The sequence below is a fragment of the Salvia splendens genome, chromosome 2 (assembly GCF_004379255.2).
Source record: "Salvia splendens isolate huo1 chromosome 2, SspV2, whole genome shotgun sequence".
Classification (NCBI taxonomy): Eukaryota; Viridiplantae; Streptophyta; class Magnoliopsida; order Lamiales; family Lamiaceae; genus Salvia; species Salvia splendens.
The window spans coordinates 40,052,095-40,069,801 of record NC_056033.1 but is presented as its reverse complement, the minus strand read 5'-3'; the positions used below and the strand labels follow the sequence as shown (position 1 = coordinate 40,069,801).

The 17,707-nt window shown below is 32.4% G+C and overlaps 2 protein-coding genes across 5 annotated transcripts; both read left to right on the top strand.

The window, feature by feature from the left end:
• The first annotated feature begins 2,457 nt into the window (after positions 1-2,457).
• LOC121792805 (histone deacetylase 19-like) lies at positions 2,458-7,673 on the top strand. Its single transcript, XM_042190904.1, has 7 exons — positions 2,458-2,590; positions 2,967-3,537; positions 4,145-4,585; positions 5,005-5,235; positions 5,989-6,059; positions 6,142-6,199; positions 7,397-7,673. The coding sequence occupies exons 2-7, from the start codon at positions 3,010-3,012 to the stop codon at positions 7,460-7,462; spliced, it is 1,395 nt and encodes a 464-aa protein (XP_042046838.1). The 5' UTR covers positions 2,458-2,590; positions 2,967-3,009; the 3' UTR covers positions 7,463-7,673.
• A 5,586-nt stretch (positions 7,674-13,259) lies between these two features.
• On the top strand, positions 13,260-15,424 carry LOC121766315. 4 transcript variants are annotated; one of them, XR_006042974.1, is made up of 3 exons: positions 13,260-13,769; positions 13,852-13,943; positions 14,459-15,424. XR_006042974.1 is itself a non-coding variant. In XM_042162575.1 (3 exons), exons 1-3 carry the CDS (start codon positions 13,491-13,493, stop codon positions 15,070-15,072), a joined length of 843 nt encoding a protein of 280 aa, XP_042018509.1. In that variant the 5' UTR covers positions 13,260-13,490; the 3' UTR covers positions 15,073-15,424. The 4 variants fall into 4 exon arrangements, 1 of the variants encoding a protein (XP_042018509.1); XM_042162575.1 differs by having other exon boundaries at positions 13,856-13,943; positions 14,597-15,424; XR_006042973.1 differs by having other exon boundaries at positions 13,852-15,424.
• Positions 15,425-17,707: the final 2,283 nt, after the last annotated feature.

Genomic DNA, 17,707 nt, shown 5'->3' with positions numbered 1-17,707 from the left:
AAGATGTGCCTAAATTCATACCACCTTCTCTTGGTTTTTCTTAAGAGTAATGCTATGTGGCCATAATGTAGCCAGCCACATATTGACATTTTTGTAAATAATTATCAATGCAATAAATTAATAGTAATAGTTAGTGTTAAAATAATTTTACTTAATTACCCTTTTCTCAATTTTTTACTTCAAATTTAAATTTACAACATTCTCTCTCCATAATAATTTATGCACAATTTATTTTGACTTACCTTTTAATTTGTCTATTTCTAATCATTATTATTTAGCATTCTCTCTCCATAATTATTTAGCATTCTCTCTACATTTAGCATCACAATTTACGAGCCCTATCAATAATTTATGTATTAAACACTAAGGTGTATTATAATCTAATAATAATATATTATAGTGTACTATGATATACAATTATTAGATTGTGAAATATTATGACAACATAGTATTGAAACTTAATATTAAGTTATAACTAAATTATGAACTTATGATAGCTTTTTCATCATACTTAATTTATAAAAATAAAAATAATAATAGTAATGATAAAAATATTTCTTAGGATTACAGTATATGTCGAGTAATATTATTTTAAATAAACATCTGAATAAAAAGCAAAAGGATATAAAGTACTCTAATAAAATGTAAATATCTTCTAAAAATAATAAAAACATTGTTGGATGGATGAATATAAAGTACTTACTTTATAAACTAAGGTAGGGGGTAGAGTTGTCTTAAGAGTTTTGATACTTTTAAGGTGAGTTAATTATTAAGTGAACTCATTTAATTTTTAGCTAAAAGACAAATTATGGCTGACCATAATATGACCATTTAACACCACTCTTTTCTTAAATGGACAAGAAGAAAAAGACAAGGTGAGCTTGCGATTTCCTACATTGTTAAAAATTGTATTTTATTTTTAATCCTTTTCCATTAATATCATAAATATCATAACTATTTTTCTAATCAATATACCTAAATTCGCTCAGACACAAGTTTTGTTCTATAAAATTGTCTAGGGTAAATTATTTTGCATAAGTGGAACATAATTCGACCCCATCTCAATTCTCAAGGCATCCAAAGTTTATAAAATTAAGCTACTAATATGAAAAATTCAAACTACATTAATAAATAATTACTCATAAACTCCATTTCTTTGAATTTGAAGCCAAATCAATTTATGACGTAAAACTACGGAACATATGGAAAATTAAATAAATATTTAAAGAGTAAAAGCCAAAATTGGTCCTGAACATATAGCCATTTTACGATTTTGGTCCTAAACATTATCTTTTGGATTTTTTGGTCCTGCACATATGAACATTTGATCATTTTGGTCCTGCACATATGGAAATTTGATCATTTTGGTCCCCCGTCAACATTTTCGTTAAAAACTAACGGTCAACATTATCTTTTGGATTTTTTGGTCCTGCACATATGGATATTTGATCATTTTGGTCCTGCACATATGAAATTTTGATCATTTTGGTCCTCCGTCAACATTTTCGTTAAAAACTAACGGTCAACGGCCGATTTTTAACTAAAACAATGGGTTGGGTTGGGTCGGGTCGTGTTTGGGTCGGGTTTGGGTTACACTTACACGTTAAGAAAAAAAATAATTATTTTTTATTAATTAAAAAAATATAAAACTTTAATTTTTAGTTATTTTTGTTGATTAAAAATATTATAACGACTAAAACATGATGTTATTATACGATTTAAACATGATATTACACAATAAAATAAAATATTACCAAATTAAAATAATCATTTTTTAATCAAAATAATAAAATTAAAGTATATTAATATTAAATCTATATAATAAAATTAAATAATTAAAAAATTATTTTTAATAAAATCTAAGCATAATATTTTCTTCAAATTCATGAAAAAATTAATTAAAAAATACTATACTTTAATTTTATTAATTAAAAAATATTAATTAATTTTTTAAGAATATTATGCTTAGATTTTAACGAAAATATTATGCTTAGATTTTAAGAAAACATTATTTTTTTCTTAACGTATAACCCAAACCCGACCCAAACACGACCCGACCCAACCCATTGTTTTAGTCAAAAATCGGCCGTTGACCGTTAGTTTTTAACGAAAATGTTGACGGAGGACCAAAATGATCAAAATTCCATATGTGCAGGACCAAAATGATCAAATGTCCATATGTGCAGGACCAAAAAATCCAAAAGATAATGTTGACCGTTAGTTTTTAACGGAAATATTGACGGAGGACCAAAATGATCAAATGTCCATATGTGCAGGACCAAAAAATCCAAAAGATAATGTTTAGGACCAAAATCGTAAAATGACTATATGTTCAGGACCAATTTTGGCCTTTACTCATATTTAAATCGTGAGCGAACAAAATTCCAGAAATTTCCATTCCGATATTTACCTAAACAGAAAAATTAATTAATTCATAAATACCTCTGCCGCTTAAAATCTTCATTCAGCAATTGTTCTAACCTTCTCTCTCTCTCTCTCTCTCTCCCCTTTACCGCTGCTGCATTCGTTAATTCATTTTTGTCGATGTGCATCGTATGATCTTCGAGTACTAGCTGCTTTTGATGTTGAGGTTTCTTTTGAATAAATTTAACTTCACCGTTACTCCTTTTTACTCTTTGTTCATCCGCTCTAGTTTTAGACAATTGTAGATTTGTTGATTTGTATCTGACCGGTTTTTTCATAGATTATTGCTTAATAATTTTGCTTAATTATATAATGATTTGCGACTTTGAAAATAAATATAGGTTTGAGTTGGAGTTGCATTCAATCGTAGATTTTGCTTTGCGTTAGACAAACCAAACCCTCAATTTACGATTTAGCCAGTTTTTCTACCAGATAAACGAATTATTCTTCTGTAAATCTCACTCAACAGATTATTTTCATGTCCTTAACGTACGTGTCCTAGTTCACTCGCCAATTATCTATTTGTTTGTTGCTATTTTCAGTTGTTTCCTTGAGGATTAAGAGTAATTAATTTATCACCGGAGAATGGATACCGGAGGCAATTCTCTACCAGGTGGAGCCGATGGGGTCAAGCGGAAAGTAAGCTATTTCTATGACCCTGAGGTGGGGAATTATTACTACGGGCAAGGTCACCCGATGAAGCCTCACAGGATGCGCATGACGCACGCACTTCTTGCCCATTATGGAATGTTGCAGCATATGCACGTTCTCAAGCCGAATCCCGCCAGAGACAAAGATCTCGCCAGATTTCACGCTGATGATTATGTTAATTTTCTGAGGACCATCACACCTGAGACGCAACAGGAACAGCTCCGGCAGCTGAAGAGGTTTAATGTTGGTGAAGACTGTCCTGTATTCGATGGTCTGTACTCGTTCTGCCAGACTTCTGCAGGTGGTTCGGTTGGTGGGGCGGTGAAGCTAAATCATGGTCATTGTGATATAGCAGTGAATTGGGCTGGTGGGTTACATCATGCCAAGAAATGCGAGGCTTCTGGATTTTGTTATGTGAATGACATCGTGCTGGCTATCTTAGAACTCTTAAAAGTTCATGAGGTTGTTTTTTACTTACAAGCCCTCTCTCTGCTTGGTGTTTACAGATTTCTTGGATTACAGGAGCAAGCATCTTGCATGAAATATGTGTATTTGTGAATCTGTTGTTGTTTTTATATGTTGCTACAGCTTGTCTCTGCTAAAACTCATCTTAGAAATTTATTCAAGAACACCAAGTTAATCATTCATAGCATAAATTTCCACTTAGTCAATTTGATGTGGAGTTGAAAAAAAGAACTTAACCATGGACATGCCAAGGCGCTATCTACCACAAAATTAGACTAACGTTCTGACTATAGTCTTTGATTTTAATGATGTTGAACATTAGAGTCCATTTTAAGTTTCTTTATATTACTCATTTTGACAAATTTTTGGTATGATTATTGCTGCCCCAAAGGCCTTTGGTCTATGAATTGCCAATTTTGGTGGTATATGGATGTTCCGTTTTCTTAAGTCTTTAATTTTTAAAAACACTTCTTTGCTGCATACTCACCAAGATTTATCCTGCTGTTATTTAGATGTTTGGTGCATGTTGATTAGACAGTATTTGGTACTGCATTCTCTACGTTGGCATTTTATTGTTTTTAATTAAGTCATTAATTATTTGCAGCGTGTTCTCTATATAGACATTGATATTCACCATGGTGATGGAGTTGAGGAAGCATTTTATACTACAGATAGGGTGATGACTGTTTCTTTTCATAAATTTGGAGATTATTTTCCTGGGACAGGTGATGTACGAGACATTGGATTTGGGAAGGGAAAATATTACTCTCTTAATGTTCCCTTGGATGATGGAATTGATGACGAAAGCTATCAGTCTCTATTTAAGCCAATAATGGGAAAGGTTATGGAGATTTTTAAACCTGGTGCTGTAGTATTACAATGTGGTGCAGACTCGCTGTCTGGAGATCGGTTAGGATGCTTTAATCTCTCCATTAAGGGTCATGCCGAGTGTGTGAGGTTTATGAGATCATTCAACGTGCCTCTCCTGTTGGTGGGTGGTGGTGGTTACACTATACGTAATGTTGCTCGTTGCTGGTGTTATGAGGTAAGCCAATTTTCTAGCCACCTATCACTTTGAACCAAATCATGAAGCCGTTTCATTTTTTTACTGCTTCTGCAGAAAAGTTATTTGGTAACTTGTAATTATATTAGCCCAAGTGTAAAATGAAAAATGCATATCAACTCTTTAATGATTTAAACAAAGTATATTTTGTGTGACTTTAAAATTCCCTGTGGGAAGTGTGTTCTCTCATTAAATGAAACAGTAATGTTGTATAGAACCCCCCCCCCCCCCACCCCTCCCCCAAAGCCCACATCTTAATCTTCATGGAAAATGAGAAGGCTTTGGCATACTTCCTCTAAATTCATCTCTAAGATCTTTTCAATTTCTGCTCCCCACCCCCTTCTCAGTCCGTTGTTTATGACAGTTTCTCTTATTAATGCTTGGCAAATTTGATTTTACAGACAAGTGTAGCACTTGGCATTGAACTTGATGACAAGATACCACAGCATGAATACTATGAATATTTCGGTCCTGATTATACTCTGCATGTTGCTCCAAGTAACATGGAAAATAAGAATTCGCGTCATTTATTAGAAGAGATCAAATCAAAGCTTCTTGAAAACCTCTCAAGGCTTCAGCATGCACCAAGTGTCCAATTTCAGGAGCGGCCACCAGATAGTGAACTGCCACAGGTTACCTTTGCATCTCATAATTAAGTTTATTATACTTGTATGACTTGAGCTATTCATATGGCATGCGACATTTGTACAGAATGCGTATGTTTTAATGCGCCAATAATGAGTATGTTTCATTGCGCCAATAATGAGTAAGCTGCCAGCCTGCCACTTCCAATACAGTTAATGCACCCCTTGCTTGTTTGCTTGTCTTTGAGTTGTTCTCCACTGATGACATTGAAGATCTTATTCACCTAAATATCAGGATATGTAATGAAAAATTGATGCAACTTTTCATCCTTATGAGCACATGGGCTCCTTGTTTCTGGCATTCTATTCCTGACCTTAAAATGCAACTATATAAGAACTGAAGGAGCTCAACAGATTTATTATGCTAATATACGTTCTGCATCATTTCACCCTTTGCTAAATGTGCACTTTTCAAGTTATGGATGGTTTAATCGTGAAAACCATTTTAACGAATTTGATACTGCAGTTTATTCATAGGAATTTTACACGTCTGTTAGATATTTGGATTATTGTACCTCAGTTTTTGTTTCTCAAAAGAACTGAAGAACATGAAAATATTTTATACTGTATAACCTTTTCTGCAAATAAGGACAAGCAACTTTATCGAGGTAGAAAAAACGAAGATACAATTACTATCTCACCTAATGCAGTTACTTTCATCTATCTCCTGAACAGTGCAAATTCCAAGGTCTCAACTTTTGGAACTCTATTCGAACTGTTCTTAACATGTTTTCTATGCAGATGGAAGAAGATCATGACGGAGAGGATGAGAGATATGACCCCGACTCTGATATGGAACTTGATGATGAACGGTACATTTATTTTATCTGTGCGTTTCTTTTGATATATTTGTTCTCTACTCTTGAATGCTTTCGAATATCCTTTTGCGCACAGGAAGCCTCTACCGGGCAGAGTGAAGAGTGAATTGTCTGAACCTGAACCAAAAGACATGGTACTTGAATGCTATTTTGATTTCTTTCATAAAAATAACTGTCGTAGTTTCAAAATCATAGGATGTTTGATTCTATATGTTTACCATGTTAAGTACTTCCACGCAACCTCTGCACTTTTCCAAAAAATTTACATTGTCCCAAATCACCAAACATACAATAGCCAAATGAACTTAGGCTCCGTTCGGTACACTGAATTGAAGGTGGAATTGGAATTGGAGCCTTTAATTCCAAATCCAGTGTTTGGTATCATAAAAATTCTTGGATTTGGAATTGAATTACAATTCCAAATCCTTCAATTCCATAATTTGAATTCCATATCAAAAGTAGTGGAATTCCAAATATTTATTAAATTACACACTCTACACACACACGCACTCACACACGCACACATTTCACACTCACACACGCACACACACACACTTCACACACATTCGCACTCACACACGCACACACTTCACACACATTCGCACTCACACACGCACACACTTCACACACATTCGCACACACACACACACACTTCACACATTTCACACACTAAACACGCTACACACACTACACACATTTCACACACTACACACATTTCACCCACTACACACATTTCACACACTACACAAATTTCACACACTTCACCCACTACACCCATTTCACACACTTCACAAATTTCACACACTACAATATAGTATTTTGTGTCTGTGTGTGTAGTGTGTGTATTTTGTGTAAAGTGTGTGTGAGTGTGAATTTTGTGTATAATGTGTGCGCACAAATTCTTCAAATTCAATTCCATACCAATTACTTCATTTTACCAAACAAAGGATTTGGAATTTAATTAGAATTCAATTTCATAGAATTTGAATTCAATTCCAATTCCAATTCCAATTCCAATTCCGTGTACCAAACGGAGCCTTATAAACGTTAGTTTTATTCTTGATATCTTTATAGCTATAGATAGGATAGGACTTATTATACGGAGTACTCACTAAATAGTGTACTACTACAGATCACTAAATAGTGTACTACTACAGACTTGTGTATAGTTGATTGTTGAGTTCTCATATTCTACCGAGTATATTACTTACTATACACGAACTGGAAACTACATTTGCTCATTCGTCTCTTTGCCATATACAAAATACCTGAGAAATGTTACAAATTTGCTGTAATCATCAATAACAATGCCATACTTTTTCTTGTTTTAGGATGTTGTCAAAGAGGATGAACCGGATCGGGAAGTTGACCTGAAATGCTCTGAACCCCCTGCCTAAGGCTATTGCACCAACTCCAGAAGTGTAAGTAATTTTTGGTGAAATTCTCAAAATGTGCGTAAATTTACAGACGACGTCGAGGATTCAGACATGAATTTGCAGATGTATAACTATGATCAATTGTAAATTTCTGCAAGCATAGCAAACCCTCATCTTGAGCTGCTGAGAAAAGACTGCATGAGATAATTATTATGTTAAAGTATTATTAGTATTTTGCTGTCTTGCTTAAATTCATTTATTTTCTCTGGAGTAATGAAACTTTACATCTTCGTATATATATGTGTGCTGAGAGAGTGATCAGTTGCTAACCCACTCTTTAGTTGCTAACTATAACCAATTTAAGACCTTAGGATTTTAGAAATCTAGTGGTCTAAAATTTGTCGCATTTTTATTAATTAAATCGAAAAAAGATAAAAAAAACTATCAAATTAGGATTTTGAATGAAAATGTCAATATAGTGTTTTAAAAATATTAACACAATGTTTTGAGAATGTCAAGACATTGCTTATGTCAAACACATTGTTTTAAGAATGACATTCTACATATTATATTGACATATTTTATATACTATGTTGACATTTGTTGTATGAAAAAATTAAAAAAAAATTGATTTTTTTTCAAATTTTGACATCGGAACATATGCAAGTGAGATCTCGTTAGAATCCTTATGAGATTATCTTTAATTTGATATATGTTGTGTGAAAAAATAATTTAAATCTAGAAAGTTATATGCGTTTTAAAATTATATGATATTTTTCAAAAGTTAGTTACAACTAATTTTTGTAAATTGATCTTAATACACTTATTGAAGTTTTTTTATTGATAGTATTGACATTTCGGGGCTGATGATCTAAGCTCTTTATTTGAATATCTAAGGACTATTATTTAATTATAGTTAGCAATTAAGTATTGGGTTAGCAATATAACACTCCACTATGTGTATTGTATCAGTATGTAATTACAATTACTTTATGGGCCAAATCCCCTCGAAAAACAATTTGGGCCAAAGCCTGTCTTGGCCCACACCAAAGTCTCCACCTAATTTTCCATATTTCTCATTTCTTATTTCTTATTCTTTTTCTTATTCTTATTCTTATTTTTCAATCCCAATTAAGTTGACTTGTATTCCTTTTTGCGACGTTTAAATAAAGTTGAGTCATTTCCTTTATTGATAAAAAAATAAAACATTTAATTACCAATTTTACTCTCTCTTATCTATCCTACTTTTTCCCTCTTTCTTATTTTACTTTATTTTCATTTATCAATTAAACATTATTTTTATACTCTGTGTTCAAAAGTTTTGACCCAATTTAACTGGACTATTTTTTAGTACTTTTTTTAAACATTCAATTTTAAATTATTTTATGAATAACAAAAAATGGAGCACTAAAATTTATTAAAAAAATTATTTCCTCCATGCCACAAAAGTAGCCCCTTTCTATTTTTGTCAAATATTTTCTCTTTTATAAGATAAATCTCATTCTCCACTAATAATACTTCTATATCTTTTTCTTTATTTCTCCTACTTTACTAAATTCATATTAAAATATGCGTGTTTCCAAAGTCTCTATTTTTATGGGAATGAGGGAGTATAAATTATAATAAAGCAAAATTAACCTAACTAAACACTAAAATAAAAAAAATGAAATTAGGAAATAATTGTATTTATAGATAAAAAGAAGAATAAAAAATAAACCAAAATCTGGTTTTTGTGAATTACTTAAAAACTACTCCTATCAATATAATATACTCGTTTGTCCTAAAAGAATATGCACTTTGGGTTTGACACGAGTTATAATGCAAAATTAGTATAGTAAGAGAGAGGTAGAGAGAAAAAGTAATTAAAGTATTGTTAGTGGAGAATGAGTCTCACTTCATTAGAAAGAAAAGAGTTTGTAAAATTGGAAAGTGCATATTCTTGTGAGACAGACTGAATATGAAAAAATGTATATTCTTGTAGGAAGGTTGGAATAACAAATAGTGGGCTCTATTTGGGAAACGAAACCTGTGCTCCTATAGGAAATTTAAATTAGTTTTGCAAGCACACTGTGCTCAACGACTTGCAACACCAGCAGAGCACGACAATGTATGCTTAAGAGGTGGAAAACACGCTAATGTTTATGCTCTTGTTCAGCTAATCCGAATTTAATTATATGTCTCGACTTATAGGATTAATCCGAATTTGACCAAACTTTTATAATTTAAACAATTATTATTGCTAAAAAAATTAATACTTATTTTATAATTGTGTAATTTCTAATACTGAATGATTCATTATTGAAATACCAAAGAACACAACAATAGCAAAGAAATCCTAGTGTTCTTTTCGTTTGTGCACTCTTCTTATGTTGTTTTGGTAGCATATATAGTTTCAATGGTTTTCCACTAACTTTTAAGTACTACTCATCACTTTGCATTACTACATTTTATTAAAATCCGAATTAAATCAACTTATGCATTTTATTTCACTTATTGAGCTAATATTGGAGGCAGACGTTAACGAAATTGCATCTATAGAATATTGAATTAATCTTATATTTAAATTTTTTCCTGACCTAATTAGTACCAATTCGAGATCATATATGTGTACAAGTTCTTTCACAGAAAAGGCCACTCTCTAATCATACAATAATAGTGTATAATAAATCTTGTGTTATACATGAAATTGGTAAATGATGGTGTATCTGATTCTCTATCATCTATTTCAATACTCCAAATAAATAAATAATTGGAGGTGGAATGAATAATGAAAACGAGATCCATGCACATGGAGTTGGCTGTATTTTAGCTCCATATCAATGTTCAATTAGACCATATGTTCTTTTCATTAAATCAAGGTTGGTAACATTGAACGTGCAATGCCGGAGCACAAGCACAAACAAGGAGCGACTTCGACTTCCACGGATATGCATGTATAAGACTATATATTCGACTACGGATATGCATGTATAAGACTATATATTCGACTAATTCGAGGAGAGCTTAACAGATTTGATAGGCTCTACTCTCTTATCAACTAGGGTACATCTTTTTTTGTGTCTATCTCAAAAAAACATTAAGACTTAAGCGGGTGTAGCATGAGTGAGGAGTAATAAGATGGTTGATACATAGGGAGTGTGTGGGTTAGGACAAAGTATCCCGAGACAAAGCAACCTAAATGGGACCCACAGAAATCTAAGGCGATTAAAAATCAAGATTATGTTATTGAAGTTGGTTCAAATAGATTGAATTTAGTCGATGAGATTTAATTAAATTCTGGCATTTCCATGATTCTAAGGCCATCCACAACGCTGTTGCTATACCGTTCCTTAAACTACTATTTGCGGGCCCCACTGTACTTTTTAACTCCATTTCTTAACTAAGGAACGGAACCTGCAACCCTCCGTTCCTTATCCATCCCTTAACCGTTCCTTAAATTACTATTCATTCAATTTCATTTTTAATTTTATTTCCAACCAAATTCAATTAATAAAAAACACACTTCATTAAATAAAATAAACTTACCACATAAAATTAGTAAAAAAAACATAATTTAATAATTTCCTAAAAAATAAAACTACACAATTTAATAATTTCATCCTCCCGGTTACGATGGATGTATGTACGAGAGCGTCGTTGGGGCGGCGCGGCTTCCTCCGCCTCCCATCGTCGATCTTCTTCAAGTGATTGTTCCATTATTTGACGCATTTGTTCAAAAGGATCCATTTAAATTTAGGAGAAGAAAAATAGAGTTGGTTTGAGATGAAAATTGGGGTGGAAATAGAGAGGATTTGAGAGGAATAGATGTGTGTTTGTGAGTGAAATGAGTATGAAATAGGAGTATTTATAGAGTTTAGGGATTAAAAAAGTAAAATTAAAAATTAAAAAGGAAAAAAAACGGTAACATTACCGTTGCAATTTGTTTTAAAAAAATGAATTATTGCGTCACCGTGACGAAACCCACTCGCGGGCCAGCGAGTGGGCGTCACGCATGGCCTGGGAGCTCGCCACGTCGCCTCGGCGCGTGGCGAGACGTCACGTGCCGCGTCTCGCGGTCGCGGTCCACGGGACGAGCTGAGAACGGAATGGGGACGGAACGGCCGGCTGCAACGCGTTTCTCCGCGGTTTCGTTCCTGAGGAACGAAACGCGGGCCGGCCACGCCCAATTTTCATCTCAAATCAACTCTGTTTTTCTTCTCCCAAATTTAAATGGATTCTTTTGAACAAATGCGTCAAATAATGGAACAATCACTTGAAGAAGATCGACGACGGGAGGCAGAGGAAGCCGCACCGCCCCAACGATGCTCCCGTACGTACATCCATCGTAACCGGGAGGATGAAATTATTAAATTGTGTACTTTTATTTTTTAGGAAATTATTAAATTATATTTTTTTATGAATTTTATGTTGTAAGTTTATTTTATTTAATGAAGTGTGTTTTTTATTAATTGAATTTGGTTGGAAATAAAATTAAAAAATGAAATTGAATGAATAGTAATTTAAGGAACGGTTAAGGGACGGATAAGGAACAGAGGGTTGCCCTTAGTTAAGAAATTGAGTTAAAAAATACAGTAGGGCCCGCAAATAGTAGTTTAAGGAACGGTATAGCAACAACGTTGTGGATGACCTTAATGTCAACTGTCAAGTTATGTTTCCATGAAAAGAAGACACCCAAATCACTGCGAGTCTGGGACCATCCAAGAAAACAACAAACAAAAGATTATGTTTGCATTTACTCTTTCTTTGAGAATTTTTTCGTTACAACAATAATTTTCTTGTATAATACTCCCTTCATCCCACGTTAACAGCCCCATTAATTTTTCTGCACTCGTTTTATAAAAATGATAATAAATAGTTAAAGTGGAGAAGCGATAAAGTAAGTGAGAGAATAATATAGAGATCTTACTTTATCATTTTTCTACTTTAACTATTTATTATCACTTTATAAAACGAGTGCAAAAAAGTCAACGGGACTCCTAATTTGGGACGGAGTGAGTAAATATTTTCTTTATTTTTCTTCTTCTCGTACAAGTATACAACAATAATTTTAAAAAAAAGACTTGATGATGAGTGACCGTGAAGCAATATTTGTTTGAGCAAACTGATGTTGTAGCACAACTTCCATTTACTCCACTTTTCTTTTTTTAGCAAACTGAAGTTACACCTTAACTTTTATCCACTTTGTTTAATGCTTTAATGCATATTTTTGGTTACTTTTATCCTAAGATACATTGATCCCTCCAACACAAATTCCCAACGTTTAATAATTGTAATTAAATTCACAAACTACTACATAATGACACCTTTTCTTCTTTTTTTCTATTGTCGAAATTGTCAAAAATTATCTTCAATTTTTACTAAGAGCATCTTCAAGGGACAAATGACAAAGGTATATTGAGAAGGTATATTTCTCATTTACCTTCTAAAAAAGGTTATTATACCTTATTAAAAAGTAATGAACTCCAAGGATAGAAAGATAAATTAAAAATACAAACAAAATAACTAACTTTTTACATTTTCTATCAAGAAGAGGTAAAGACACATTCCCAAAATGAAAAAAATATAATACCTCCTCAAATACCATTTCTTTTGGAGCATGAAATTTTATAAAGAATGGGTAAATATGATAGTTATTTCTCTTTACCTCTCCATTTACCCTCTCCCTTGGAGATGCTCTAAGATGACCAAATTGATGGTGGTGGGAAGATTAAAAAGGACTGAAATTGCATAAAGAAAGAGAGAAAAAAAAACTTCGCTATAAAAATGAGTTTGAGAGAAGAGGTTCCTATATATATATATAAAGAAAATAAGTTTAACGAAAGTTCAGACCAACATTTTTTTCTGCGTGCGTCGGTTCCAAAAACATCATAACTATATATGTATAAAGAGTCCATGCCCATCCCTCCATATTTAAGCCTCAAACAAATCAATAGTATCCCATAATTCATTCACAAATTGAAGAGAAAAAAATCCATTGTCTACACTCATTTATTACACAAGCAACAAACATCATCTTCTTCGAACTTTCCATCCCCCAAAATCAGAGCCCATGCCTAAATTGCTGGGAGAATTTCTGCAAGAGCAACAAGAGCCATTCGCTCTAGAAGTTTACCTTCTTGAACGAGGCTTTGCGCGTTGCAGCCTCAAGAAGACACGGCGCCAAGCCATCCCAAACTGCTCGGAAGTAGTCCGAGCAGTTTTCAGCAGAATTCTGCTGCATAACAACAGAAAGAAAATCAAGAATCCCAGAAAAAATGATGACAAAAAATATGAAGATGAGTTCTCTTCCACAACTTTCTACAGTTCTTGCTCAGATTTGGAAGATGAGGTACGTATAACGTATTAGATCATTGTTTCGTTACAAATTTAATAAATGTGACAAATTATATATGTTTGATGTTTCGTTGAAGCTAGAGATCAGTGGAAGAAGATTTTGATAAACAGCTCAGCCCAATCTCAGTTCTTAAAGAAACAGAATCCAAAGCCTCACCACTTCACCAGAGTATGTATAATCTAATTACATTATTAAAAAAAATACATGAACTTTCAATTTTTTCTATGATATCTGGTGCAATTATTTCATCGTTTAACCTTTATGTTAAAAATCAAAGCTGACGTGACAACGGTGTGACTATTTGAAGTACTTGAGTATATATTGTATAAAAACTAAGGGCTAAACGATGTCGTTTTGTATTTTAGAAACTCAACGCGACATGTTTTTTTGTTGAATTAAGTGCTAAGTGACGACATCGTTTAGCGATTAAATCCTATTTTGGATTATACACAGCGTGATTTTGAATAGTGACGGACACAGAAAACAATATTGGTAAAAAATTTATCACTAATTTTATTGTATTTTTTGCTCACAAATTATATTATATATATTAATAAATAGGTAAAACCTCAAATAAATCATATAAGATGGTCAAATTCTATTTCTAGAAAAATGTTTTTGGCGATCATTCTTTTTCCTTTTTCTCGTCCCTCTTCTTCAATTTCCGACAATTTGGTTTTCAGACCGCTGAAGAGATTTTCGTCAATTTCCAAAAAATTAAGTGAAATCGAGAGGAAACCGCAATAAACATAGAGTTCGTGTGCAAAACCAGAATCAGACAAAAGTTAACAACTGATCACAGCAGAACTCCCTCATTCCAGCTTGTGTAGGGCAATACAAATTCAAGAAAACAAAAGGGGAATCATCAAATTCAATTTCTCAACGCAAATCAAAGCATAAAACTGCCCCAAAATCTAAAGAATGCATGGAACATTCTCATGATTATCACTACAGCATAAACAAGAGGGCACTGCAGCACTCGAAGAAGCTTCTAGTCGACTGCGTGAGAGAAGTGATCGAGAACGAGAGGAGGCACGATGGCGAAGGCGGAGGCGGGAAGCAACTGAAGAAGATCTTGGGAGCTGAGGAGCTTTGGAAGGCTGTGTGTGAGAATGTATGGCAATGGAGCCAAGAATCAATACATGAAAACAACATATCTCACTTGGTGAAATGTGATTTCATGGCTACTTTGGGAGAGTGGGGATTTGATTCTCAACAACGTAAAGATGAGGTTTCCATAGAGATTGGTGATGCTATTTTGGAGGATATTATTAATGAGATTGTTACTCCATGCTAGTGAATTGGTTATTGTGTTGTTACCAACTTTTGTAGGTTAGTAGATATAGTAAGACAAAAAACTTGTACTCCGTCCCACATAGTTTGTCCAATTTTACCATTTTTGTCTGTTTTGTCCCACTTAGAATCTTACCAAAAATAGACATTAAATACACTCCTCTATCTCTTCAATGTGGGGCCCTATTCCACTACAACCTCAATTTAATACAAAGTCAAATCATTTCTTAAAACCCGTGCCGGCTCAAATTGGGACAAACTTTGTGGGACAAAAGGAGTACTTAGTTATAGTATAGATGAAAATTGGCGTTATACAATTTATATTTATTTTAAATACATCATTTGTTATAGAATTATTTGAGGTCTTGTGGTTAAGGTGTTCTATATTTTGTCCATAGATCAAGGGATCAAATCCATTAAGCACAATTTTTTTTAAATGTTAGTAGTATAGTTTTCCTAAAAAAATCGGGTCAACCGGTCAACGATTCACAGAAGAACCGATCAATTTTCCCGATTTTAGATCGGATCAAACAAGGCACTGCATCCAAATCGACCAAATTGTTCAGTCCGATCCGGTTTTTAATATAGTTTTGTCATGACTCAAGAGTAGTAGGTCGTTGGGACCAGTACAACATATGCAAAGTTTATGCATGTGAGTTAGGAATTGTACATTAATTTCACCCATTCTATTTATGTGAGTTCCGTGAATACGTTTCAATTCTAATAAATGTATGTTTTATAATTTTACCCCTTTTCACAAGCCAGTCACATTTCATTCAACAATTATTGTTGTTGAAACAGACGTATTCAGTTACAAAGATTTAATGTTTTATATATATATTATACAAAATGATATTTAGAACAATAATGTTTTTTTCTGCTATAAAAGAAGAAAGATTTATGCTTTTCTCATGAAACCCATAAAGCATAGAAAAATTATTGGTATATTGGTTTCTTGTTCTATGCTAGAAAATATACGATCCACGAGGGTAATATAGAGCTAATTTCTCCTGAATGAACTATATTTATTCCATAATTTCAAGAATTTTACATACTAATTTTTTTAATATTAATTTATTAAATTAAGTATATAATAATAGTAATAATTATTACTATTATATTTATATTATTATGCTATCAATTAATTATATATATTAAGAAAATTTTATTATTTTTAAAAATTATGGATCATACTTCATAATAATAATAATAATATAAATTCTCGAGTAATAACACAAAATACTAATGTAATTTTTAAATTATGGATCAGACTTTATGTCGTATTTATTACTCCATTATTATTATTATTTAATTAATAATATTATCATAAAATTTAGTTTTAATTATTACAACCATTAGTTAATTGAATAAATAAAATCAAACTTAAAATCGATATATTACAGTAGTAGTTCATATATTTAGTTAATTATTAATAATAGTCCAAAGAGTTTTTTTTTCACTTATAATTCAAATGTGCATGGATGAACAAGTGGGCTCTCAATACATGAATATTTTTTAGAGCCCAATTCTTTAGTCGAATTAGACCAATGTAGGAGTACAGTGACACCCATAATCAAATGGTCGGCCTAACTTTAAATGGACAAAATTAAGACTTCCATAATCATAACCGATGCAGGTTCTAACTAAGAAAAAAAACAAAACATACTTTTCTGCCTAAAACCTGTATCATTTGACAAAGTGGGTTATATACTTATATATATAGCTTAAAAGTTTAATAATAGTTGCCACTTTTCTTTAATTTTTCTCGAAATGGACAAATAGCCACAAACAAATTACACACAAACAAACAAAATCCTCCAAACTATCTCTATCTTTGGGTAATAAATTAGTTCAAACTTTAGCCCCAATTTTAAAAAATTATTTTTAAAACGGAATTGTGCTAATTTTCCAATTTTACTCTTTAAAGAGTGAGTTTAATGCACTAATTTATAGGTGACTAGGTGTGTTGCAGTACTACTAGTTATAGTGCACAAATACAATTAATGGGTATCAATATTGCAATTATAGGATCATAATGTAATACACATAATTACTTAAATCATCATGTAGATACATATAATATTGCACTAGTAATTAATTATTCAAGGTCTCAAATTAGTCGGAAACTATCAAAAAACCCGAATCATATTCTATAGTCTACTATAAATATCATTCTCACTTACTTCGTTAGCATGGCTTGTTATGTTTTATATATTAACTTTAATTTTAATACCTCAAAAATTATCATTAACGCTATTAATTTTATAATTTACATAGAAAACAAATCATCCATCGATTTTTATGTACACTGTAAAATTAATGACCTAATAATGATTTTGAGGCAGTTGAAAAACAAAACAAAAAATAGTACTAATCTGAACTAAACAAGAATGATGATCCTCACATAAAAACGATCGATATATAGAATTAGAACAAGTGATTGTTGAGATTCGCGCAGGAACATCGACTTCGAAAGATGGGATGACGATGACCGACCACCTAATTTCCAAATCGAAAGAAGAAGATTTTTGTCTCGTCGTAGCTTGCTCAATCCCCTTACAAAACCTTGTTTTATTGGGTTAGCCATAACAGAACATTCAATATCTGTCTATATACATTCATCTAAAAGAAATGAAGTT